Genomic DNA, 23,470 nt, shown 5'->3' with positions numbered 1-23,470 from the left:
AAGTCTCTGTTTTGCTACCTCCAAGACACAAGGCGGCGCACTCGGGAACAAACAGTTTAAAAACCGATTGGGCGTCCACTTAGGGCGGAAATAAATGCCCACTTAGCAGGTCTTAGCTCAAAAAGAATTCCAAATTTCTTAAGTAGTTCCAAGAGAAAAACACATTTTAGTTCATTCGAAGATGTTAATGCCTACTACAGAACACTAGCACACTAGGATTTTTTTTTTCAGCATTATTTCTCAGGCACGTCTTAGTTTTCTTTAGAGGACCCAGAGCCGGAAGTGCTTCGCTTTTCTCTGCCAGGACCTGAGACTCCGTCCCATCATACCTTGCGCGCCGCCGCCCCTTCCTTCTTCCTCGGCGCTGCCTGCGAGGTGGCTGCCATCTGTTTTGCGGTGAGTCTGCATCGGCGGCCATCCGCTGCTTGCGGGGTCGGCGGGACCCAGGCGCGGGATGGGGAGACCTCGGCGTCGGTCTCCGCGCTGGTGTTGTAGCGGCGAGCGCGCACAGGCCTAGCCACTGGCGCTGCCACGGAGTGCGCCGGGGGCCAGGCATCGGCCAGGGCCGGTTTGCTCCCATGGGTTTCAGACGGCGCCCGCCGCTTTCTAATTAGCTTGTTAGCTGCTCTTTACTGTAGCGGGTACGACGTCCTGAGTCAGGAAGCTGCCGCCGCACGCCGATGAGCAGAAATGCTGGCAGAACAGGAGTCCGATAGTCAGTGCATGCCCAGCAAAGCAGGTCCTCTGTGGAGGGCACAGAGAACGTATCTTTGGTGTTCTGAGGCGGCCCGGGAGGGACAGGCAGTTTGGTGGCATGTTAGATGTACATGGTGGTTGCGTACTTACGGGCACAACACTTCCAGACATAACGAAGCTTTGTGGAGTGGGATTTGCTGCTCCTTCACCGCTAGAAAGTCATGGTTTGGGTTACACAGGTCAGTTGCTGTTCTTTAGGTTCACAGTGGGTGAGGTGACCCACTGACCTCTTGGGATCGCGTCTGGAGAGTGGCTAGTATTCTGCCAGCTTCGGAAGCAGGAGGGAGAACAAGTCTAGCAGAGGTACCCATTCCATTCCCAGTTTGCTCAGTAGCTGGTGATTGGAAGACACTCTGCAACATCACTTAAGGCTTGAGACACGCAGCTCCACCTCCCAGGGTTTTTTTTTTATTTTTTTAACTAACGTGGCTCTGACTTTTGTAAAAGGCATCATGGCTGCCCTTCGGCCTCTGGTGAAGCCCAAGATCGTCAAAAAGAGGACCAAGAAGTTCATCAGGCACCAGTCGGACCGATATGTGAAAATTAAGGTATGTCCTGGGATGGGGGTGAGTGCTGGGGTTAAGATCTGAGCACACATTTCTGGTATCACCTATCTCGGCAGTCGGTTGGCTTTTCTTTTTTAAGATGATACTTTCTGCTTTATATGTGTATGTGTGAAGGGCAGGGGACTTTAAGGAGTTGATTCTCTCCTTCCCGTCGTGTGGGGCCAGGTGATCAGACTTAGGCTGTCTAGCAGCAGGCACGGTTAAGCCATCTCTGCAGCCTGACCTAATATTTTAAAGATCTTTGGGTTTTTTACTATGCCTGCACACTAGGCGCATGCATTTGTGGAATTGACCTTTGGACCTCTGGAAGAGCAGCCTTTCAACTGCTAAGACTTCTCACACTAGGCCCAGAGATGACCAGTTGTCTGGATGGGCATGCACAGCCAGCAGTTAACTGACCCCTCCTCCCTGCCCCTTCTTTGAAACTTAATTGAAGTGGAAAATGATGTTGAAATTCCAGTCTCAGGTGCTATGGATGGAGCCCAGGCCCTCGGGAACTAAAAACAGTGAGATACATTATTGTACTGTGTACAGTCCCCTCTAATCCTGACCCATGAAGTCAGTCTGATCAGGTAGGAAGGAAGGTTTGGTTTTGTTGGGAAATTCTACAGTGAAGCACACTTTCAAGGCCTCTGTTTTTCTTCTGTAATGAAGTGTATAAAAAGCAGGAAGTTAAATTATCCAAGAGTGCCTCCTATATGACAAGACTCTTGAATTCTGCCCCTTCCTGACAAGGAAGAGCTGGTAGTTTGCATGGAGTCTAACTTGCCTGTGTGTGTCTTTAGCGAAACTGGCGGAAACCCAGAGGCATCGACAACAGGGTGCGGAGAAGATTCAAGGGCCAGATCCTGATGCCCAACATTGGTTACGGGAGTAACAAGAAAACCAAGCACATGCTGCCTAGCGGCTTCCGGAAGTTTCTGGTCCACAATGTCAAGGAGCTGGAAGTGCTGCTGATGTGCAACAAGTGAGTTGGGCCCCGCTCGGCCCTGGTTAGGAGTGTGCCTGCCCTGTGAGCCTGGGGCACTGTAGTGGGTGTGCTCAGGGAAGGCATAGTAGGGAGTCAGTGCTCCTTTGGTTGAGACGGGGCATTTACACTCACTCAGAAGGTATGAAGCCCGAGACTGGAGAAGAGGGAGGCCTTCATTTTATACAGTGGTTGTTCAGTGTCCTTTCTGGTCCTGTCTGGAATACACTGCTGTAGTGTCATGAGACTGCATGGGGGCTGTGTCTAACCTGGAACATAAGCTGTGCTTGGCTCTGCTCTGAAGGTGGATTTGCAGATCAGCTCAGGTCTGTTGGGGCTGAGGTAGAGAAAAAGGCTCTAGGCACCAGCTATAGAGAGGAGGTTGGGTGTTCTGGGTACTTTGAGCAAGTTACAACCCTTGGTGACCTGAGATGCCTGGTCACCTCCATCAACCAAGGCTTCCCTGGAAATAGTGTGGGCATTGGGTATGAATGAGGATATGGTAAGAACAGTTTATTTTTCCCAGGTAAACTAGGACTGCAGAGGGGGCTGCATGTGTATGTGCTTGGTTATCTGTTTTCTGAGGTGGTTGTAATACAGATGAAGGAGCCAGCATGGGGAGATTATGTGCATTTAACCAAGCCTTGACTGAAGTGCAGGAAGTTCTTTTGGAAGACTGAATGCAGGAATGTGTGTGCAGGAGCAGCAGTCCATGTGGCAGTGTTGTTGGTGCTGCATTTCCAATGATACATCTGCCTCAAGGGAGCTGTTTGGCATTGTCAGACCCTGCAGGTGCACCTGCTCCGAGTTCTGTCTCTGAGCATTTGCCCCTGTATAACTGAGGAGCAGGGAAGTTGAAAGGAAGTTAGAGAAAACCTGTTGGTAGTAGAGTAGCCCCTGAGTGGTAAGAGTCCTGGGGTAGGATATGGCTACACATGACTTGTGTAGGTGTGCTAGTCACAGTTAAGGATGCATGTGGCCAGGGACCTGGGCTTCAGGTTAGAAAGTGTGATGCAGTCTGTCCCCAGATCTCTCTATAAAGTGAGGGCCTATCTCTATTCTGTATTTGTTGTATCATTTCCTTAGTTCTGTTGCTCTGCTTCTCTGAGGGTTTTTCCTCAGCTCCCATCTATGGCTTATGGCTTCAGGTCCTCTTCATACCATTCATTAGGATGGTTTCTCAACACTTTGGGGGTGTGGGGCCCATAAGCAGTGCTTATCACTCTACTTGAACTGTGCCTTATAGTGGTTGCACTAGAAGCCTTTGGCTCCTGGGGAAGAATTCTGGGTTACTTAGTGTGAGGAAGAAGCTGGACCTGGTGTGGGCCCAGCTCCTTGTTACTACCATAGATCACCGCAGAAGCCTGGTGCCTGGTCCTAGGGACTTGAGCCTTTAGTATTTATTAAACCTTTTCCCTGGTGACATTTCCTGGTTTGCTTCTCTTTCAGATCTTACTGTGCTGAGATTGCTCACAATGTGTCCTCTAAGAACCGAAAAGCCATCGTAGAAAGAGCAGCACAGCTGGCCATCAGAGTCACCAATCCCAACGCCAGGCTACGCAGCGAAGAGAATGAATAGATGGCTTGTGTGCCTGTTTTGTGTTCAAATAAAACCACAAAAACTGCCGTCTTGGTATTTTCTCTTTTTGGTAACTGGAGATTGTTCTTTACTTTTTAGTCCCCGGTGGGACCTTCAGCCAGGAGGCAGCAGGGCGCATGAGGCCTTGATTGGCTGCAGGTGGTTTGAGGAAGCGGGAAAGGGCTTTACAATGTAGGTACATAACATTAGGAATCTGGTAGGCAGGCTAGCCTTTGCTGTCATCCTGTCCCAGCTGCTAGCATAGGCTATCCTAAGGCACTTTTCTGAGGAAACTTTTTTTTTTCATGAAGCGCCCTGATTGGGCTTCACATTGGGTGAACAGATTGTGATTGTCTTTGGAGGATTGAGAACTTAATGAAACTGGTAGCTCTTTCATCTGTGTCACTCACCAGTCTCCGCTTTAGAACAGTACATGAAGTTGAGGTTTGTAGCGGGTGACACTTAAATGACTAGATGGCTAGCTTTTGTTCTCATTGTAGAAGTGAGGTTTTACCTTCTTGCTGTAGTGTGTGTCGGTTACCTTAAAGTGTACACAGTAGTAGGCAAGTGCTCTACAACTGAGCTACTTAAACTTTGGTGTCTTGCCTGCATGTATGTCTGCCCTAAAGGCACTGCATCCTTCTGTACAGGAGGGCTGCAACCCATGAAGAGCAACCTGTCACTGGGCTGTCCTGCCTGAGTATTTAGCCTCAGCCTTCTAAGCAACTAAGTTACCTTAGGTCTATACCATTGGCCTTGATATTTCCAGGACTGAACCTAAGAACTATTGTTTAGCTACTGGGGGTTAAAATCATGTGAGGAGGGCTTTGCATGTGTTCCTCATCAACTTCAGATAACTGGCCGAGGCTGCTTTAATCCCCGGCAGGTGGGTCTGAGTTTGGGTCAGCTGTGGCTATAAAGAGAAATGATGTCTTAAATCGAAACCCTGGACTGTTATTTATACTTAAATTTTCAGTACTAACAACTACACACATGGGAAGAGCACAAACCAACACTGTTACATGCCTGGGCCATGAGAATAGGGATGTTTAAAACAGTGGACAGTCCAATGATCCATACCATCTTCCCTGTAAACAGTTTTTACTCTAATTAGTGAGGCATTCAGTATAAATTGGTTCTCTTGTGCCAAGACCTAGAGCTTGCATGGGTTCTACATACCCTACCCATGGCCAGGCCCAGGGTGCTAATTGACATTTGGAGGCCAGAGCAAGTGAAGTAGGAAGTCAACCCCCTGCTTGTCTTCCGGTCTTATGCACAGGGCAATCAATGCTGGCTTTTAAGTGAGTGGAGGGGTGCAGTGTAAAGGTGGTGGGACATCACCCTCATGAATGTCCTGAGTTAATGGGCCCAGCTTTGACACTGGGGCTGTGAGCAGGGGACCCTAGCAAAGGCACTGAGGCTGACTAGGAAGGACAGGAGAGGCCAAGGCCAATAGGGATGAGAAGGGAGGCTTGTATTGGGGACAGCTAGCTAAGTTCCATAGAGTCCATGCTGGGGCCAGAGGCTGTGTCCTTTTGGATGCTCTCAAAGAGGGTGGCGAGTTCTGGGTTGGATCGGATCTGGGTAGAAAAGTCAGCCACACTGGGGCTCTTCCGCACCTCAGGGTTAGTCATCAGGGCAGCCACTGCCCGCATTGCTGAGCGCTTCAGCTCATCCTGCTTCTCCAGCTCCTGCTTCACAGAACCAGCTTTGACCTGCAGAGGGAGACAGTGTCCTTGTTGAGCCTATGTTACCCATTTTAAACAGGTTTCTGTTTAATAAGGGCCTAATTTCAGTCTGATTAATATCAGATTTCAATTTTTTTCAACTAACATGCTGCTATTTGAAGATGACAACTTTGGGGCTGAGTACTTGACTCAGTTGATGGTGTTTCACCTGGCACGCAGGAAGTCCTGAGTTAGCCTCACCTGAGCAGGGAAAAGGGACCAGCCCAGCACCACATAAAAGCTGCTGTAGCTCACCGCTGGTAATCCCAAAACTTGGAGGCAGGGGCATCAAGGCCAGAAATTCAAGGCATCTTTGGCTGTATATTGAGTTTAAGGCTAACTTGGGTTATAGGAGTGTCTTTGTGTCTCCTAACCCCCAAAACCCCTACATACAATGAAAATAAAAAATAACATTATGTGCCTCAAGGCACAAACCTGTAGTCCCAGTTACACGAAAGGCAAGATGGGAGAGGAAGGAATTACTTGAGATCAGGAATTTGATGCCAGCCTGAGGAACATTGTTTGTTTGGTTTTTTAAAGGATAACAAAACCACTATTCTGAATCTCTCCTAAAGACAAATTTTTGGTCCTCTTGAGTAAATCTTATCCTTAAAACTCTGATAGGGGGTTAGGGAGATGGTTCAGTAGATGAAGTGCTTGCTGTATAAACCCAAATTCAGATCCCACATAAGAGCTGGACGTGGCAGTTTGTGGGTGCAGACACAGGCAGATCCCTGTGGCTCATGGTCATCCAGCCAAACAGAACTAATGAACCCAGTTCAGCAATAGTGGGGCAATAGTGGGGCACACCTTTAATAGGCAGAGGCAGTCAGGTCTCAGTTCTAGACCAGCCTGGTCTACAAAGTGAGTTCCAGGACATCCAGGGTTACACAGAGAAACCATGTCTGGGAAGAGGGGAGCAGGAGGAAGAATGCAGAGATCAAGGAAGACCACTGATGTCAACCTCTGGCCTCCATAGATACACAACACATGTGCAACAATACAACACACACACACACACACACACACACACACACACACACACACACAGTTCTTCCATTCAACAGGTCTCCACTAGGACTCCGAGTGTGTTGGGCTGTTTCCAACATTACAACTTTCCATGATGACTTCACCCAGATCTCCCTCAAGACCTTACACTCTGTATAAGTAGTTGCTGTGCTCTGGAGCAGCCAGCTAATCAATCAAAGGGGCCAGGCCCAGCTCCCCAGCTGGGATTTGCATAGACTGCTCAGGGAAGCCAGCGTGTGGAGCATTATACCTGGGTCCCTCTCCCAGGCCAGCACCCAGGAAGTATTTAATGAAGGAATCTCACAGCCTGGGAGGCTGTGTAGACCCAGGCGACAGTCAGCTCACCACTACAGTGCACACAGTACAGTGAGCAGTGAGTGACTAAAGCCAACAGGCACTCCAGGGTCTGGGCAGGGGAGGACTTACCTTGGCAGTACAGGTGGCTCTGAGTGGCTCGATGAGCCGGTCCACCCTCTGCAGGACAGGTGCAGGGCAAAGAGCGGCCAGCCGGGCCAGCATGATGAAGGTCAGCATCTGCCCAAGGAAGCAGATGGAACTCATGGTGAAATAGCACCCAGACAGAGCAGCTGGAACCTCCGGCTTGCACCCCACAAGCTGACAGCCAAGTCCTTCCAGGGCCCTGCTCAAGGCTCCTCCCTCTCTAGGTCTGTTTCCTGTTTTAGATGTACACCATGATACTGAATCTTGTCAGCTACTCCTAGCGGTATGAGGATGGCTGGATAACAAAAGGCATAGGGAGGGGGAGGTCACATGTTCACATGCCTCCGGCGCAGGCCTGAGAAGGACACAGCACTCCCACTGACACTGCCAGGACACGCTGCAGTTGAGATACAATGAGTATCACAAAAGCCAGTGTGCTGGAAGCCTGATCCCCAGTAGAGCAATGCCGAGGGGTGATGGAACCTTCAGCAGGAGGTGGCTGGGTCACTATTGAAGTGGTACTGCTGGGAGGGGTTAATTCAGGTCTCAAAGGACCTCCATTTCCACAAAAGTGAATGATAAAATGAACACTCGGAAGGCAGAGGCAGGCAGATTTCTGTGGTTCAGTTTGAGGCTACCCTGATTTACCAAGCGAGTCCAGGATAGCCAGGGTTCTGTTAATACAGTAAAACCCTGTCTGGAAAAAACACAAACAACCAAAGAACATGCCTCATGCCTGATTCTACCATGTGGACTTCTGCAGGGGCCGGCCACTGTGATGCCACCAGAGCCAAAACAAATGCCAAAACCAGGCTCTGGGCCTCCAGGCAGATCTAAAAGGACTTTCTTAAGGCTACCCAGCCCCCAGCCACCGCTTCTGTTTTGTTTAAATAGCAACAGAAAACAGTTCAGATGTGAGGATACACGCCTTTAGGCTGGAGAGATGGCTCAACAGTTAAGAGGATACACACCTTTAATCCCAGCACGCAGGAGGCCGAGGCAGGTGAATCTCTGTGAGTTCAAGACAAACCTTGTCTACATAGTTCTAGGACATCCAGAGATATATAAAATAGACCTTGTCTTAAAAAACAAAGCAAGGGCTGGAGAGAGATAGCTCAGCGGTTAAGCGCACTGGCTGCTCTTCCAGAGATCCTGAGTTCAAATCCCAGCAATCACATGGTGGCTCACAACCATCTGTTATGGGATCTGATGCCCTCTTCTGGTGTGCAGTGGCAATGTACTCATATGTGGGAATCCCAGATGTGGACATGCCCACAAAATACATACATAAAGTAAATAAAAAACCAAGGAAAACGAAATTATAACGATAGTAGGAAACGGACTAATATAATAGCAATGTGGGAATTTACCTAGCATTGTGGGTTGTTTTCAAAAGAAATAATATTTTTCATATAAAATCTCTTTAATTTTTAAATGTTGGTAACATTTAAAACAAATTAATGCAAAGTAAGAATGGCACAAACCATTTCAACTCTACAGTAGACTTGGACCTAGTGTGCCCAGAGTGCAACAGCTAAGACTTAGTTCCTTGCTCTTTTTTTGACACAGGTTTCTCTGTGTAGCCCTGGCTGTCCTGGAACTCACTCTGTAGACCAGGATGACCTACGACTCAGATATCCTCCTGCCTCTGCCTTACAAGTGCCATTAAAGGTGTGTGATGCCACCACCACCTGGCCTTTCCTTATTCTTGACAGAAAGCACAGCTGCTTTCTTGGGGTGCCAGGAGGGGAGGAAAACAGCAGGGGCCTATGCTGCCTGGTTCCTTGCTCTGAGCTGGGCTTGCATATGGCATGGTACTACCTACCCGGATGTCATAATGGTCCTTTAGCCCATCCTCCACGTGGTTCAGAAACTCGCAGATGTCCAGCTGGCCCAGGCAGCTCTCCAGTAGCGAGTACATGCACTCGAAGGCAGCCTTCCTCACATCCAGCCCATCATCTACAGTATGCTTGAAGGGCCCCATCTCTACCTGCAGGGAGGAAGGACAGAGGCTTTTGGAGTATAAAGCCCCTCCCCTAGTTTTTGCAACTCACCCCACCTGATCAGCACTGCATCTTGGCCCCAAGTCACATCTCATGCGCTCAAGCCTCAGGTCTCCACACAGCCTGCAGCATCCTCTCTGGACTGCCACACCCACTAAGCAGGCAGAGTGTCAGGTCCTGTGTGCGTGCGTGCGTGCGTGCGTGCGTGCGTGCGTGCGTGTGTGTGTGTGTGTGTGTGTGACCTCATGTACACTGAGCACATGTTCTATAACTGAGCTATAACTTTTGCCTGGCAGACAACATCTTACTTGAGTACTAAAGACCTTGAGAAGGTTTGCTCATGTGGCTTAGAGGGTAGAGTGCCTGCCTAGCACAGACAAAGACCCAGGTTTGATCTCTGGCACTGAATAAACGTCATGCTGTCACGTGTCTGAAACCCCTCGCTCAGGAGATAGAAGCAAGCCAGAGTCCTTCTTATCCTAGACTACACAAGATTCTGTCTCAAGAAAAAATAAAAGCCTCAGGAATAAGGTGCTTATTTTCAATCCTACTCAACATCCCACTAAGGCTCAGAGAGGTAAACTAACATGCTCAAGGACACACAGCTGGTAAGTCACAGAACCATACTCAAAGAACCAAGTCCTCTGAAGCTTTTAACCACGAGATCTGGCTTCTAACAGTAAAGTTTGAGCCTCAAAACCCAGCTGAAGAGATTGCACAGATTAAAAAGGAGGCCTTGAGGGTAGGCAGAGCTTGATGTGATGGCACCGCCTGCCAGGTAAGGTTGGTGGCCACAGCAAGTGCAAGAGGCAGGACAGTGCCTGTAGATGCCCTGGTTTCAGCGCAGGGCACAGATACAGACTTTTGGCCTCCATAACTATATCTGATACCAAGTACTGTAGCTCACACCTTTGATTCCAGCACTCAAGAGGCAGAGGCAAGAGGATAAATCCCTGAGTTTGAGGGCCAGCCTAGTTTACATAGTGAGTTCCAGGATAGCCAGGACCACACAGAGAAACCCTGTCTCAAAAAGAAAAAACAAAAACAGGGCTGAAGAGATGGCTCAGTGGTTAAGAGCACTGACTTCCAGAGGTCTTGAGTTCAAATCCCAGCAACCACATGGTGGCTCACAGCCATCTGTAATGAGATATGATGCCCTCTTCTGGTGTCTGAAGACAGCTACAGTGTACTCACATACATAAAATAAAAAACTCTTCAAAAAACTTTTCCAACCTCTCTCAGGAACATTGCTTCTTCCTCAGACCTCCATGAGGTGCTGCTGGGTGACTTGGCTGTCAATGTCAACACCCTCTACCCTTTCAGCTCTCTCCAACCTGACTCTCCTAACCACCACTGTTCTGGAGGCCGGGCTGAGCGTCTTGGTGGCAGAAGTCAAGTATGGTGTAGCTGTGAGTCCCAGGACTTGAGACTATGGCTGAGTGACAACAGTTGCTGCTGACATTGTAGTCCAGTATCACATGCCTGAGACCCGAGGTTCAGGAGTTCAGTTTGTTTGGATTGTGGATGCTAGAATGTTTGCATGTACTGAGGAAGGGACCCAAGTCTAAATATAGAGTCCATTTATGTCCAATAAGCATTCTTCATGTGCCTTAAGACAGTTTCAGAGAGTATTTGTAGGGCGCCTGCATTTTAAATAGGACCTGTCTGTCACAGGGGGCATCACATTTAAGGTCTAAGATGCTCATGCTGACCCTGAGCTGCCCCAAGTGCTTAGGGCACATCCCTGTGGTACAGGCATGGCAATTCTCACTTAGCCCCAGGGGGAACTGAAGCTCAGGGGGCACTGGGTTGCCCTGTCTGGGCCACAGCTGGGGAGGGGAGAGGCACGACATGACTAGCACCATGTGGCCCTGGTGCCTGTGTGGGCTTCACTCCTAGTCTTCAATGAGCCTTGCTGGTGAGGCACAGAAGGCTCAACAAGGGCCAGGCCACACTAGCCCTTGTGCCCCATACCTCTCGGATGAGGTCCCGGCGGATCTTGGTCTCCTGGTAGAGGAGGGGTAGGATGTCATCCAACAGGTCCCGGACCAGCGACGGTTTGTTGTGCACAGCTGAGTTGAAGAAGGTGAGTGTGGCCCGGCGCACGTTCAGGTCTGGGTCCTGCAGGCTTTCCATGAACTCTGCTACAGAGTGACAAGACAAAGGACATAGAAGCAGGACACAAAGCCACCTCTACTCTACCTGGTAACCTGGACACTGTGAGTTATGCAGAATGAAGGGCAGACATGTCCTGAACCTTAAGCCAGATACAAAACCCTCACAGTCTACATAAGAACGCCTAGCTTCCCACTAACTTTGGGTTCTGGCAGCCTTGACCTACAGGGCTCTTAGGAGGAAGACGTGACAGCAGCCGTGAAGCACAGGGCTGAGAGCTGGCACAGAGACTGCTGTTCTGAGACAGGTTCTCACTGAACAGCACCAGTCCTGTGATCTTCCTGCCCTCACCTCGTAAGTGCAGGGTAACAAGCGAAGGCCACCACAGGACTAGGTCTGACGCGTCAACCTGACGCAGTTGCTCTGAGTGGGTCTTTTTGAGAGGTTTAATTTGGGAAATTGGAATAGCGCTGAGGATGGGAGCCAGGGCCTCGCACATGCTGAGCACACATGGAGAAAAATAAGACTCCACTGAGACCACATGACCAGAGTGACCATCAGCACCACAGGGTGGCTATTGTCATGTGACACCTAACACCCCCACCCCCACCCCCATGCCCCTGCACTGGGAAGAACTGCAGTCTTCCAGCAGATCAGGACTCAGCAACACTGGGACCCAGGGCCCTTCCCACAGTGCTATGCTGGCTCTTAGAGTCCCGCTTCTATGAGGACACAACCTAAAACTAGGACAAATCTGAACCCTCTCTTGGGACTCAGTTTCCTCATTTGCAAAATGGGCTGGGGCTATTAGAATTAACTGATGACCTTTATCAAAGAGCACCTCATGGTATCCATCTTAGGGAGCTCAAAACTGAGGATCACATGTAAAGGTGGTGGCACATGCCTGTAATCCCAGCACTCAGGAGATAAAGGCAGGGTCAGGAGTTCAAGGCCATCCTCAGCTATATAGAGTGAGTTTGAGTCCAGCCTGGGCCATACAGATTCTGTCTCTAAAAACAAACCAGCCTTGGGAGCTTGGGCTAGCAGTTAAGAACAGTGACTGCTCTGGCGGAGGATCCGAGTTTGGTTCCCAGCTCATAATCATCCAGTTCTAGGGAATCCAATATCCCCCTCTGATCGCTATAGGCACCAAGAAAGCATGGAGTGCACAAACATGTTCAAGTGAAACACTAACACACATAAAACAAATCACACACACACACACACGCGCGCGCACGCACACACATACACACAAACATACACACACACAAACATACACACACATACACACACACGTGCATGCACTCATGCGCACACACAAACATACACACACACATACATATACATACATACATACATATACAGACATACATACATATACACACATACATACACACACATACACACATACATACATATACACACATACATACACACTAGCCCTTACATACATATACACACATACATACACAAACACAGTAATAAAAAAAACAAAGAACAAAAAAAAAAAAAAAAAAAAAAAAAAACCCACAAGGCAAAACCAAGACTCCACTGCTGGCCCCTGACCTGCAACCACAGCAACTCAGCAAGGCTAGAAATCTGCCTGTGGCCATCCAAGTCAGTCCAGACTGGGACAAGGATACCGTTTCCAACTCAAGAGTGGCCAGGGGTTGGGGATTTAGCTCAGCAGTAGAGCACTTGCCTAGCAAGCGCAAGGCCCTGGGTTCAGTCCCCAGCTCCGAAAAAAAGAAAAAAGAAAAAAAAAAAAAAAAAAAAAAAGACTGGCCATGTCCCTGGCTCTTTGGTCTGGCACAGTGCCAGCACCCCATTTTATAGCTGAGACTGAATGGCCTGCCCACTCTTCTAAGTCAGTATTCAAAGCAGAAGGCTGCGGAACTCCGGCCTCCCTCTACATTCCGTAGGGCTGCCTTCTTCCAGGAGGGCTGAGATTCTGGTGTGGCCCCCCGAGAAGATGTTGGCACTGGGCTTTGAAGGCAAAAAGTCTGGTCTTGCAGGAGGCTTCAAGGGAGGGCCTAGCCTACCCCATGAAGGTTCCTCTAACCCAGGCCCCCTCAGACTTGGTCAAGTGGGTGCTTGCCAGCTCCAGCTTGCTTTTCTTCCTCAGAGCCTGTACCTTAAGAGAGCATTTGCCACCCTATTAGCTGTTTCCAAGAAAACCTTTTCCAGAAAAGTCTCATAACCATTTGACAGACAAGGGGCACGTGAAGCCCACCAGAGCCCTGGTGGTGACATGGGGTTGAAGGCATATATATCTCCTCACTCAAGAGTCTGACTCTGCTGCCCATCACAGAGTTGCTCTTGAGTCTGACTCCCTTGATTGATTTGTAAGATGTCCTAGCCACGCTCCAGACCCAGGGTGAGAGGCACTAGGTACACCCACCAATGAAGCTCTTCAGGAGAGGGTCGATGGAGTGTGGCTGGTCTGAGATGAGGAACTTGACTGCAGTGATCACTGTGCTCCGCGTGTATGGCTGACCTGCAAGACGAGAGGTGATAGTGTGGGGCAGGGGACAACCTGTAGACCCAGCAAAACACAGCACACCCTCTCCCTACTTGAGAACAAACCCCTCCCAGGAAGTCCATGTGACTATTCCCCAATGGCAGCCTTGAATCTGTCTAGTTCTTCCTCCGGCTGCTAGGAGAGTAAGTGGCTGGGTCTGGGCAGGTTGAAACAGAACACTAGAACCCCAGAGAAAGTCCTGCCCTTATCCTGAGACTACACTGCATTTTCAGATATCCTCTCCATCCAAACTCACATAACAACAAAATGCTAATTAAAATAACGAAGCTGGTGTGGTAGTGCAAACCTGTCGTACCAAGGACCAGGAGTATCTTCAGGAGTTTGAAGTCAGCCTGGGCTACAAAGTGAGTACGTGTCTCAAAAACAAACAAAACTATGAAGGACTATTGGTCTGTGTTTTATACAGGAAAGAAGTACTAGAAAGGCCAAGCTCACGTTTAAGGCCACAGAGACGAGGCCAGGGGAGCTTTTGGCAGGCTGGAGGCCGATGGGATTCCTCTAGAACAATATCATGAAGGACTTACTTCGTTTCACCATGTCACTGACATCAGGGTAGCTGGAGAGGAGGGCTCACCAGATCCCTAAGGATGGAGGGGTCGTGTCAGGACATGGTCCTCACCTGGACACTGCTTGTGAATCTTTGGGACCAGGCCCAGCAGGCTGCGGAAGGTGAGCCTTGATGGCTACGTTTGCTTTTGATTCCAGCCTAAGATGTGAACTAGCCACTCGGCAGGTTCCTGCTGCACCACTGCTCACAGTGGGCCTTCCCTCTATGACTGATGCCCCCTCTAAGCGGGTTCCTCTCTAAAGCTACTCAGGTATTTTGTCACAACAGCGAGAAAAATAACTGCTACAGATCATGGCCACAGCAGATTATGAAAATGACATCATATGGTTTTACTTCTATGACATTTTTAAAAGCAGGGATTCTCTGTTACCTTGGAACTCAATATGTAGCCCAGGCTGGTGTGTATTTCAGAGACCCTCCTGAGTGCTGAGATTAAGGTGTAAGCTACCATGCCCAGCTCTAGTTCACCTCTTATTTGTGAGGTGGTAGGAATGGAACCCAGGGCCTCATGTGTCATTCTACCACCAAGCCACAGCTATAGCCCCACCCTCCTCCCTCTCTACCTCCCTCCTCCCTTCCTTCCTTTCTTTCTGGTTAGAGTCTCACTAAACAACACAGGAAGGCCTTCAATACTTGTAAGCAGGTAGACCTTGAAGTAATCCTGCCTCGGCCTCCCAAGTAGCTAGAATAGTTATAGTCATATATTTCTAATCCTGTATGCCTAATGCCGTCATGAAACTTTAAATTGTATTTTTACCCTAGTATCTTCAGAGGACAGAATCCAGGATCTCTTTGGATACTAAGCCCAAGATCTCCAAGCCCCTTCCACAAAACAGCATGATGCTTACACAGAACCTATTCATATATTTCAATCTTCATGTTATTTACATCAAACATGTCAACAGTAGTTAAATCTATACTGTTTAGGGAAAAAAGCTTGCAAGATGATTCTTGCTATAAAAGTAGTTATTACCAAGCTCAGTGACCTTGGGATCCACATGACAGGAGAGAACTGACACCTATAAGCTGTCTTATGACCTCTATATGCATGCCATGGTAAACACACACACACACACACACACACACACACACACACGTAATTTTAAAAAAGGAAATAAAGACCAGAAAAGTTCTCACATGTGAAGCACAGACACAATTTTTTCCTGGGTTATTTTTGATTCAAGTGTGTTGAACTTATGATGTAGTCCCTGTCAGTGGGAGCTCTGATTGAAATAGGGGCATATCAAAAACCCTGTCCCCTTGGACTGGAGAGATGGCTAAGCAATTAAAAGCATTGGTCACTCTTGCAGAGGACCTGGGCTTGTTTGTGAGTGCCCATATGGCAGCTCACAGCTATCTGTAACCCAGTTCCAGGGCATCTGGTGTCTTTTTCTGGCTGCCGAGGGCACCGCCTGTATATACTGTGCATACACATTACAGGTAACACACCTACCCATATACATAAAATAAAATAAAATAAAATTTGAAGAACCACTCCCCCCCAAAAAACCCAAAAGACCTTGTCCCTCTACCCCAGAGACCACCAGAAGGAAGCCTGTACATTTCGGGGAGCCCCATTTGCTTGCCTGGCTTCTTTTCCTTGATTAACAGACATGTGATTCTCACCTCAATGATTTGTGTGAGTTGTGTGGATGCTTGGGGACCAAGTGCCCACCTCGTGCTGTCCAACCTGGGCCACTGTACTTCTTACCTGCAGCAAGCTGCTTCCGGAATCGGGGCAGGAGGAAGGGAGGGTTCACAAACACTAGCTTTCCGATGCATTCAGCCACCACACACCGAGTGCCTTCCTCAGGGCTCTCACAGCGCTGGAAGAGCAGTGCCCACACATCCTCAACATAGGGCTTCAGGTTGTCAGGCTGGGCAGCCCCCAGGGCCTCCCTGAGTGCATGTAGCAGCAGGTACTGTCGTCGGGGTTGGGCCTCGATTTGTGCCAGCAGGAAGGGCAGGAAGTCAGGCAGGTTGCCAGCACCCACACGGCCCAGGGCATATGCAGCTGCAGCCCTCACGTCCTCACTGGGAGACCCCAGGGCTTCCAGAAGCACTGTCTTCAGCTCCCTCTGGGGGCCTGGCCCAGCCACCTGGCCCACCTCAGCCAGTGATAGGAATGCCAAGACTTTGACCCCTGTGCTTGAGTGGGGTGACCTGGCATCACACACCAGGCGGCTGGCAGTGCCTGCTGCCTCCTGGGGACAGGCAGCTGAGAGGGCAGCCACACACCGAGCCAATGAGTGGAACACCTGCTTGTGCAGGCCGGGTCCTCCATCCCCAACCTGGTTATAAACAGGTGCAGTGAGCAGGCTAATGAGCTCTGAGTACTCCACACATGGAGGGCGGGTCCCCACCAGCGCCTGCAGGAAGCCTTCAGTGGCTGCCAGCACCCCAGCAGGCAGCAAGGGTGAGTGCAGCAGCTGCAGCAGCTCCTCCAGAACAGGCCCACTGACTTCAACCAGAGAGGCCGGCTGGGTCTGCGTCACCGTGGTGAGGAAGTCAACAGCCAGCTGGGCCACATGCATGTCATTCTCACTGACCAGAGCAGGCAGCTCAGCTAGCACACTCCGAACAGCAGGCGGGGGCAGGCCGAGGCCCTGACTCTGAGCCAGAGCATCCAGGGCGGCCAGTGTGGCCAGCCGCAGGGCCCGTTGATTCTTGCGCAGAAATGAAGCGAGGATGGGCAGTGCCTCGGCCAGGATGGGCTGCAGATCAAGTCGCAATGGGGACACCGCCACCAGTGTCAGTGCCTTGACAGCAGGCAACCGGGTTATCTCATTCCGTAGGCGATCAAGGAGAAGCAGAAGTGTGGGCTCTAGGTCATCCCCAAGCCGGTCGCCAAGGTGACCCACAAGGTGGCCCACACAAGAGATGGCCCGTTCCTTCACCTCCTGGTCCAGGTCAGTGGCTCGGAGTCGTGCCAGGGTAGCTGTGGACATCTCTCCCACGTACGGCTCAGGGTCCAGCAGCCGAGGCCTATCCAGTGGCCACAGGGTCCGCACCAGCTCCTGGAGCACCAATAAGGCCTCAGCTGCCACCTTGTAGAAAGGGTCAGCCACACAGGCCATCACAGGCGGTAGGAGGGTCGGCAAGTGTGGGTGGAAGGCCTCAGCTGGCTCTGTACCCAGAAGGCCCTGTAGGAAGGCCAGGGCATCCATCCGTATGGTGGAGGAGCTGGAGTAGTCAGCCAGTGAAAAGACAATGCCTGCAGGAGGGAATCAATGTTAGGGCACCTCAGCCTGGCTCAGCCTGGAGTGTAGTGACCAATGTGTCTGCGGAACCGAGCATCCAAAGCTCCCAGAAGCCACCAGAGCTGAGGGAAACAAGGCCAGAACTTACCTGAAGCTTAGAAGCAGCCTTGGTTTCCTTGTAGTAGGGGGTTGGGGGAGCACAACACACAACCACCATGGGCCATCATCACACAGGGCAAGCCCAGGAATATTGATGGGCTCTCGGGAATTGAGGGCTCAGTATAGGGTAGGGGTCTCTTTGGGAAGAGGCCCAAAGAGAGGAGAGCCAGCTGTAGCCCAGCCTACCTGACACCAAGACAGTCATGTGCTCTGCCAGGCAGCCAGGGAGGACGCCTGCCAGCTCGGTAAAGAGGTTGAAGCACCCCTGGCGGGTCCGAACATTCCGGTCTTTAAGTTGTCGCTGCAGGGCCTTCATCACTAGGGGCACCTGTGAGCAGGCAGGGAGATCAGGAACCGGCTAGGAAGCCACCCAGGGAGGACTCCAACACAGACAGGCCACCTCAGTGCCCACCAGTCTCCACCAGTCACCTGGTTCAGACTCTGCAGAGTGACAGCTGCCTCCAGCTTATAATGTGCACAAGGAACTGCTCAAGGTGTCTCAGCAGCCTGGCTGTCACCTGTCTCCATGAAGGGAAAGCAGAGCTTGGCTGTCTTCCGCACATGGCCCCTTCTTTCTTCAAAGGCACTAGGACCACTCCGATCTGAACCTCTGATCCCGCTTGCACGCTTCCTGCCTACCTAAGTGGCTCAGCCTAGGCATCTACATAAAGTGTGTGTCCCACAGGACTCATGTATTGGTCCCCAGTGTGGTGGTGGTACTCAGAAGAGGAGGGACCTTTAAAAGGTGGCATTATCAGGAAGTCACTATAAAGGATGAAACAGTTCCATTGGACAGGTTTATTATAAAATGGGGGCTTAGCCCTCACCATTCTGGCTCCCTGTCTTATCTTGGGCTCTCTCTTTTGTATATTCATGCTACCTGCAAAGATGTCACACAGCTAGGGCAAGCCACACCATGGCACGGGCCATGATTTTTGGACTCTGTTTTCAAAGCTGAGCTGCTAATTAAGCCTATTAGGAGGGACCCAACACCCCCTTCTATTATACTACAGAAAATTCACTATTTAAAGCCAATGAGGACTTCAACCATAAATGTACAAAGATGTCCCCTCCTCCTCAGTGTCCCTTAAGGCAGGAAGCCAAGAAGTCAACTGATACCTGCCTATCCCAGATACAAGCAACCTATTACCCAGCAAGATCCAGCAGTCAATCCACCCACTTCTCAGGCTTGAACGACCATTCCTTCCAATTCAATCCTTCTGAGTCAAAGGCACCATATCTTGTCACCTGACACAGTTACAACGTCCTCCTGTTGGTCCCCAGCCATGACCCTTGTCCTGTCACAATCCATTCCCCACCCAGTAGCCAGAAGAAGTGATTTTAAGTGAAGCAAACGAAGGTCTTCTCACTCCTGCAAACCCTACTTATGTTGCTGCCTGCACCACGCAGGCCAAGGATGAGGCAGGGCTCCATCTGAACCCAGGCTGGGCACAGAGATGCTCACACACATCCCTCAGCAAGTGAAGAGATGGGGCAGGAAGGAAGGACAGAAAGAGGGAGAGTGGGTAAGGACACAGCCTACCTGCGCTCGTAGCATATTGAGGTTTCTGCCAGTCTGGGTGGGCTCCTCCACAGCCTCCAGCCACCCTTTAGGGGGCCGTGTATGTCGCAGCAACATGATGTAAGCCCCAAAGATGTCTGCCTTGACGTTCTCCTCCCGCTCCTTGAAGCGGCGGATAAGCGCAGGTGCCAGCGTGCAGTGGAAGTCGGGTAAGAGGTCGGGCCGAGAGCTGATCAGGGCTGCCATGCACTTGGCCGCAGCTCGGCGGACCTTCCAGCTCATGTCGTCATCGTCACTGTACTCGTCCTCACTCTCTGGGGCAAGAGGAAGACACACAGAGCTGTGTCCTCTCAGCTCAGGGAAGAAGACAGTGGAAGCCCTGCCATTCTTCATATTCAGCCTCCTGGGAATGCCTCTACCCTCAGAATGCTACCCAAGGCTTTGATCCACAATCTCTCCTGTGGGCAAGGGTCATTCCCCATCGCAGAGACGAAAACTGGGACCAAGAGACAGGAAGTGGCTTCATCCACTGTACAATTGTCTGCACTTCAGACAGCCTTTCCTGCCTCCATTTGTCTGACTACATCAAGGAAGAAGTGGGCTGGTATGCTGACACAGGCCTGTAAATCCTAGCACTGGAGAAGTGGGACGGGAAGTCATGAATTCAAAGTCAGCCTGGAATACTTCTTATTTATCATATACAAGTACACTGTCACTGTCTTCAGACACACCAGAAGGGGGCATCAGATCTCATTACAGATGGTTGTAAGCCACCACGTGGTTGCTGGGATTTGAACTCAGGATCTCTGGAAGAGTAGTCAGTGCTCTTAACCACTGAACCAGCTCTCCAGCCCAGTCTAGGGGACTTAGTAAGATACTGCCCTCCTCCAAAAAAGAATGACATGGCATCCAAATTTGTAGTGGAGACAGGGAGAAGCTTTCTGGGGCTCAGGCCCATCCTCTGGTTCAGGTCTAGCCCTTTCTCTTTTCCAAAGTGAAGGCAAACCCAGTTCCAGTCAGATCTCAAAAGTGTTCAGGGAGACAAACACCAAAGAAAGAATAGGTTTGTGAGGCCCTCTGCTAATAGGCCTGAGAGTCAGCAGATAAACAACTCCACTAGAACAAAGGGACTACTGGCCCACTGTACAGATGTCAAGGCCAAGCAAGGTTCAGTGAGGGTGAGAGACCTACCTCCTCAGGGAACATAGGAAAATGCAGGGTGAGATTCAATCCATCAGACATAACAAAGAGCAGCTGTGCATCCTGTTCCTGAGACCAGGAGTTCCTATTGTACCACTCTGTTGACAACTAAGCCTTGCATGGCAAAGAAATCTGGACCAGCTACAATGGGCTGTGGCCACTGGTCAGCTCGGTACACATCTCCTTTAATGGACTTTGTGCCACCCCTCAGGAATATCCCTAGCCCTCTATAACTGACAAGAAAATGACCAACTCTTAGCTTAGGATGACTGATTTTGTTTCAAGTCCCTAGTCTCCATGTGCACCCCCCTTGTAGGAAATCTGAGTGATGGAAAGAACCTCAAGCCATGAGGGAAGAAGCCACTGAGCCCCCATCTGGACTTGTCTTCTCCAAGAGCCCACCATTCTACCGCTAGCTTTGGTGCAGGGCTAAAAGCATTATCTTGAAAACCATTTATAAAACGGTGGCTTAAGGGCTGGAGAGATGACTCAGTGGTTAAGAGCACTGACTGCTCTTCCAGAGGTCCAGAGTTCAAATCCCAGCAACCACATGATGGCTCACAACCATCTGTAATGGGATCTGATGCCTTCTTCTGATGTGTCTGAAAACACCAATAGTATACTCATATACATAAAATAAATAAATCTTTAAAAAAAAAAAAGGTAGCTTAAATGTTCAAAGTCTGCCAGGGCTCCCCAGTCCTAACCAGGTCACTTCTGTCTGAAATAGAGTATGATCCTCCTAGATTTTAGGGTTACTACGAGGACTCCTAGGTTTTGGGGTTACTACGAGGAATATGAGGGAAAAGCTTAGAATACCAGTGGATACTCAAGACGTGACGATTAGAGTTGTCCCTTGGGACCTGTTTGAGCCTGGATGCCAGCATCTGAGGGTAGTCAAATACACCCTACACACCCCCCTCCCAGCCGTAAGTCACCACTAACTATTTATAACATAAACACCCTAACACCAGTTGTCACGTCACTGTCTATGTGTTGAGTAACTTCTTTCCCAGGTATTTTTGGCCCGGGCTGTTTAACAGGGCAGGCAGGAGGAAGACTGCATTGCCTTCCTTACAGCTAGAGAAGGCCTGCTGTACCCCTGCTTTGGTCACTGTGCCCTGCTCTCCCTCAGACAGGCTGTGCACCTACCTTGCTCACTGAATTCACTGTCCTCGGTCTCCATTTGCTCTTCTTCGTCACTGTCATGGTTGTAGTTGGGGTCGTGCTTCATGTACTGCAGGCAAAGGCTGGTCACATTGGGTACATGAGGGTCCATCTCCTTGGGGCACCTGGGGGACAAGGAGGGGAGGTCTCAGAGAGCTGTCTCCCCATCCCTGCCAACTTCCCATGGAGCTCCCCTGCCTGTGGGCTGGCGCAGCTGCCACACTTACTTTCTTAGGAAGGCCTCGAAGGCCTGGAGGCAGGACTCTCTCAGCTCATCGTCATCCAGGTTGCAGAACTCCTCCACCAAGGGCATCAGGCGGTCCAGGTGGGCCCCTGCAGAGCCAAAGAGTCATTGAAGTGGCCAGCCCTTCCCTCAGTCACCAGCTTGCAGCCTCAGCCCAACCTTGCCTTTGTAGGGCAGATTTAACTTAGAAGCTTTGGAGGCAGCTGACTGGGGTAGCCAAGGAGTCAAAGCCCACTGGCTCACCAGGACTTAGGAGGGCTGATTTATGCTACCACAACTCACACTCACCGTCTTGTTCTAATTTGCAACACCTACCTAACAGAGGACCTCATGGGGCCTGAAGTGGTGACCTGAGGAGAGGCAGAGATGGAAATGGGAGGATGGTGGGAATGCTGAGTGGGTTTCTTTTCCTTTCTGTTTTTCTTTTTGATTTTATGTCCATTGGTGCTTTGCCTGCATGTCTGTCTGTGTGAGGGTGTCAGATCCTCTGGAACTGGAGTTACAGACCGCTGCAAGCTGTTATGTGGTTGCTGAAAATTGAACCTGGGTCCTCTGGAAGAACAGCCAGTGCTCCCAACCACTTAGCCATCTCTTCAGCCTAAAGGTGAGTGTTTTGACTGTGATGTGAGCTCACAGTTGTATGCTAGTGCACATTTTAAGGAGTGTGGCTTCTGTAGACCTATTAGTCTCAACAAAAGCTGAAAGATTCCAAACCTGGCTCACAGGTTAAGGTGTGCCTGTCAAAGCAGAAGGCTGGAACACATTCTGAACAAGGGTTTGATACTGAGACTTACAAGGACTATTCCTAAGCCTCCAGGCCACAGAAGTCAGTCCCAGAAGACCACACAAGAGGCATAAGACTCAGAAAAGGAAAGTCCATTTATGCTCCTGCTGGGAGATATCCCCTACCCCCACCCACCAGCACTTTAGCCCTGCCCCCTCACCCAGGCGATGGCCTGCCTGCCGGCCCACGCTGCCCAAGCACTGGATCAGGGTTCGAATGGCTGCAGGGCTGGCAGGTGCCCGTGGCCCAGGCAGCCGGTCCACCAGATGATCAGCAAGCTCCACGAAGAGGTCCGTGCTGCAGGCGGCTGCCAGATGACCGAGTGCGACAACGGTGCGCTTGCGCACAGCCAGGCGCGGGCTGCTCAGCTGAGGCAATAGGCAGTGTAGCAGGCTTGCATGGAAGGTGCCCAATGGGGCACCTAGCCTGGGGACAGGATGAGAGCAATGTCAGGCCAGGCACCACACTCAGGCAGTTAGGATCCACATCCCCATCTTCTCTGTACCTCCTACTCACGATATCCAAAGACCATTGGAAAGTGAGAAGGTACCTCTCACGATGGGGAGTGACTGCTTATTACTGGGCAGTCAGTGGGGTGAGACTGCCTTCTGAAGGCTTTGAAGTCAACAGTGTGAGTCTATGACCTGAACCCAGGTGTCCAATTCTCAGCTCAGGGAGAAGTGCAGTGGGTATGGGGGCTCCGGTGAGGATGTTCCAAACTCTTGGAAGCCTGAGGTTTGCCTTTATACCCATCCCTGCAAGTCTATTCTCCTTTCTGAGACTCGAGTGAAATAACACCTAACAGACTTGATCACTGCTCTGCTTAATCCTGCGGTGGCTCCCCAGTGTCCTCGGGATAAGCTGAGCTCTGAACTCAAGACAAGTGGCAGTCCTCATATAG

General features: G+C 50.4%; 2 protein-coding genes and 1 non-coding gene across 5 annotated transcripts in view; 2 read left to right on the top strand and 1 right to left on the bottom strand.

The window, feature by feature from the left end:
* The first annotated feature begins 350 nt into the window (after positions 1–350).
* Rpl32 (ribosomal protein L32) lies at positions 351–3,915 on the top strand. 2 transcript variants are annotated; one of them, NM_013226.3, is made up of 4 exons: positions 351–396; positions 1,204–1,304; positions 2,108–2,289; positions 3,739–3,915. In NM_013226.3, the coding sequence occupies exons 2-4, from the start codon at positions 1,209–1,211 to the stop codon at positions 3,866–3,868; spliced, it is 408 nt and encodes a 135-aa protein (NP_037358.1). In that variant the 5' UTR covers positions 351–396; positions 1,204–1,208; the 3' UTR covers positions 3,869–3,915. The 2 variants fall into 2 exon arrangements, with proteins under 2 accessions (NP_037358.1, XP_063141723.1); XM_063285653.1 differs by having other exon boundaries at positions 385–935.
* On the top strand, positions 981–1,120 carry LOC120102637 (small nucleolar RNA SNORA7). Its single transcript, XR_005504262.1, has one exon. It is a non-coding gene; the product is annotated as a small nucleolar RNA SNORA7 (small nucleolar RNA).
* An 894-nt stretch (positions 3,916–4,809) lies between the features above and the next one.
* Positions 4,810–23,470, bottom strand: part of Cand2 (cullin-associated and neddylation-dissociated 2 (putative)) — a 28,097-nt gene continuing 9,436 nt past the window's right edge. Inside the window, exons 5-15 of one of the 2 annotated variants that reach the window (NM_181362.2) lie at positions 22,730–22,995; positions 21,769–21,874; positions 21,527–21,666; positions 19,196–19,488; positions 17,839–17,980; positions 16,005–17,507; positions 13,585–13,680; positions 11,043–11,212; positions 8,891–9,055; positions 7,051–7,158; positions 4,810–5,583 (exon numbers count right to left, since the gene is read on the bottom strand). In NM_181362.2, the coding sequence (NP_852027.2) occupies positions 5,356–5,583; positions 7,051–7,158; positions 8,891–9,055; positions 11,043–11,212; positions 13,585–13,680; positions 16,005–17,507; positions 17,839–17,980; positions 19,196–19,488; positions 21,527–21,666; positions 21,769–21,874; positions 22,730–22,995 (3,217 nt within the window). In that variant the 3' untranslated portion in view covers positions 4,810–5,355. The remainder of the gene's footprint in view (positions 5,584–7,050; positions 7,159–8,890; positions 9,056–11,042; positions 11,213–13,584; positions 13,681–16,004; positions 17,508–17,838; positions 17,981–19,195; positions 19,489–21,526; positions 21,667–21,768; positions 21,875–22,729; positions 22,996–23,470) is intronic. The other variant, XM_006237004.4, reaches the window with a different exon arrangement.

The sequence above is a fragment of the Rattus norvegicus genome, chromosome 4 (assembly GCF_036323735.1).
Source record: "Rattus norvegicus strain BN/NHsdMcwi chromosome 4, GRCr8, whole genome shotgun sequence".
Lineage (NCBI taxonomy): Eukaryota > Metazoa > Chordata > Mammalia > Rodentia > Muridae > Rattus > Rattus norvegicus.
The sequence above is the reverse complement of the archived record's forward strand: the minus strand, read 5'-3'. Positions and strand labels throughout refer to the sequence as shown.

Coding starts and splice junctions, on each gene's coding strand:
- Rpl32 (XM_063285653.1), top strand. CDS start 815: ATGTTAGATGTACATGGTGGTTGCGTACTTACGGGCACAACACTTCCA. Junction 936..1,203: donor TCATGGTTTGGGTTACACAG/GTCAGTTGCTGT, acceptor CTTTTGTAAAAG/GCATCATGGCTGCCCTTCGG. Junction 1,305..2,107: donor ACCGATATGTGAAAATTAAG/GTATGTCCTGGG, acceptor GTGTGTCTTTAG/CGAAACTGGCGGAAACCCAG.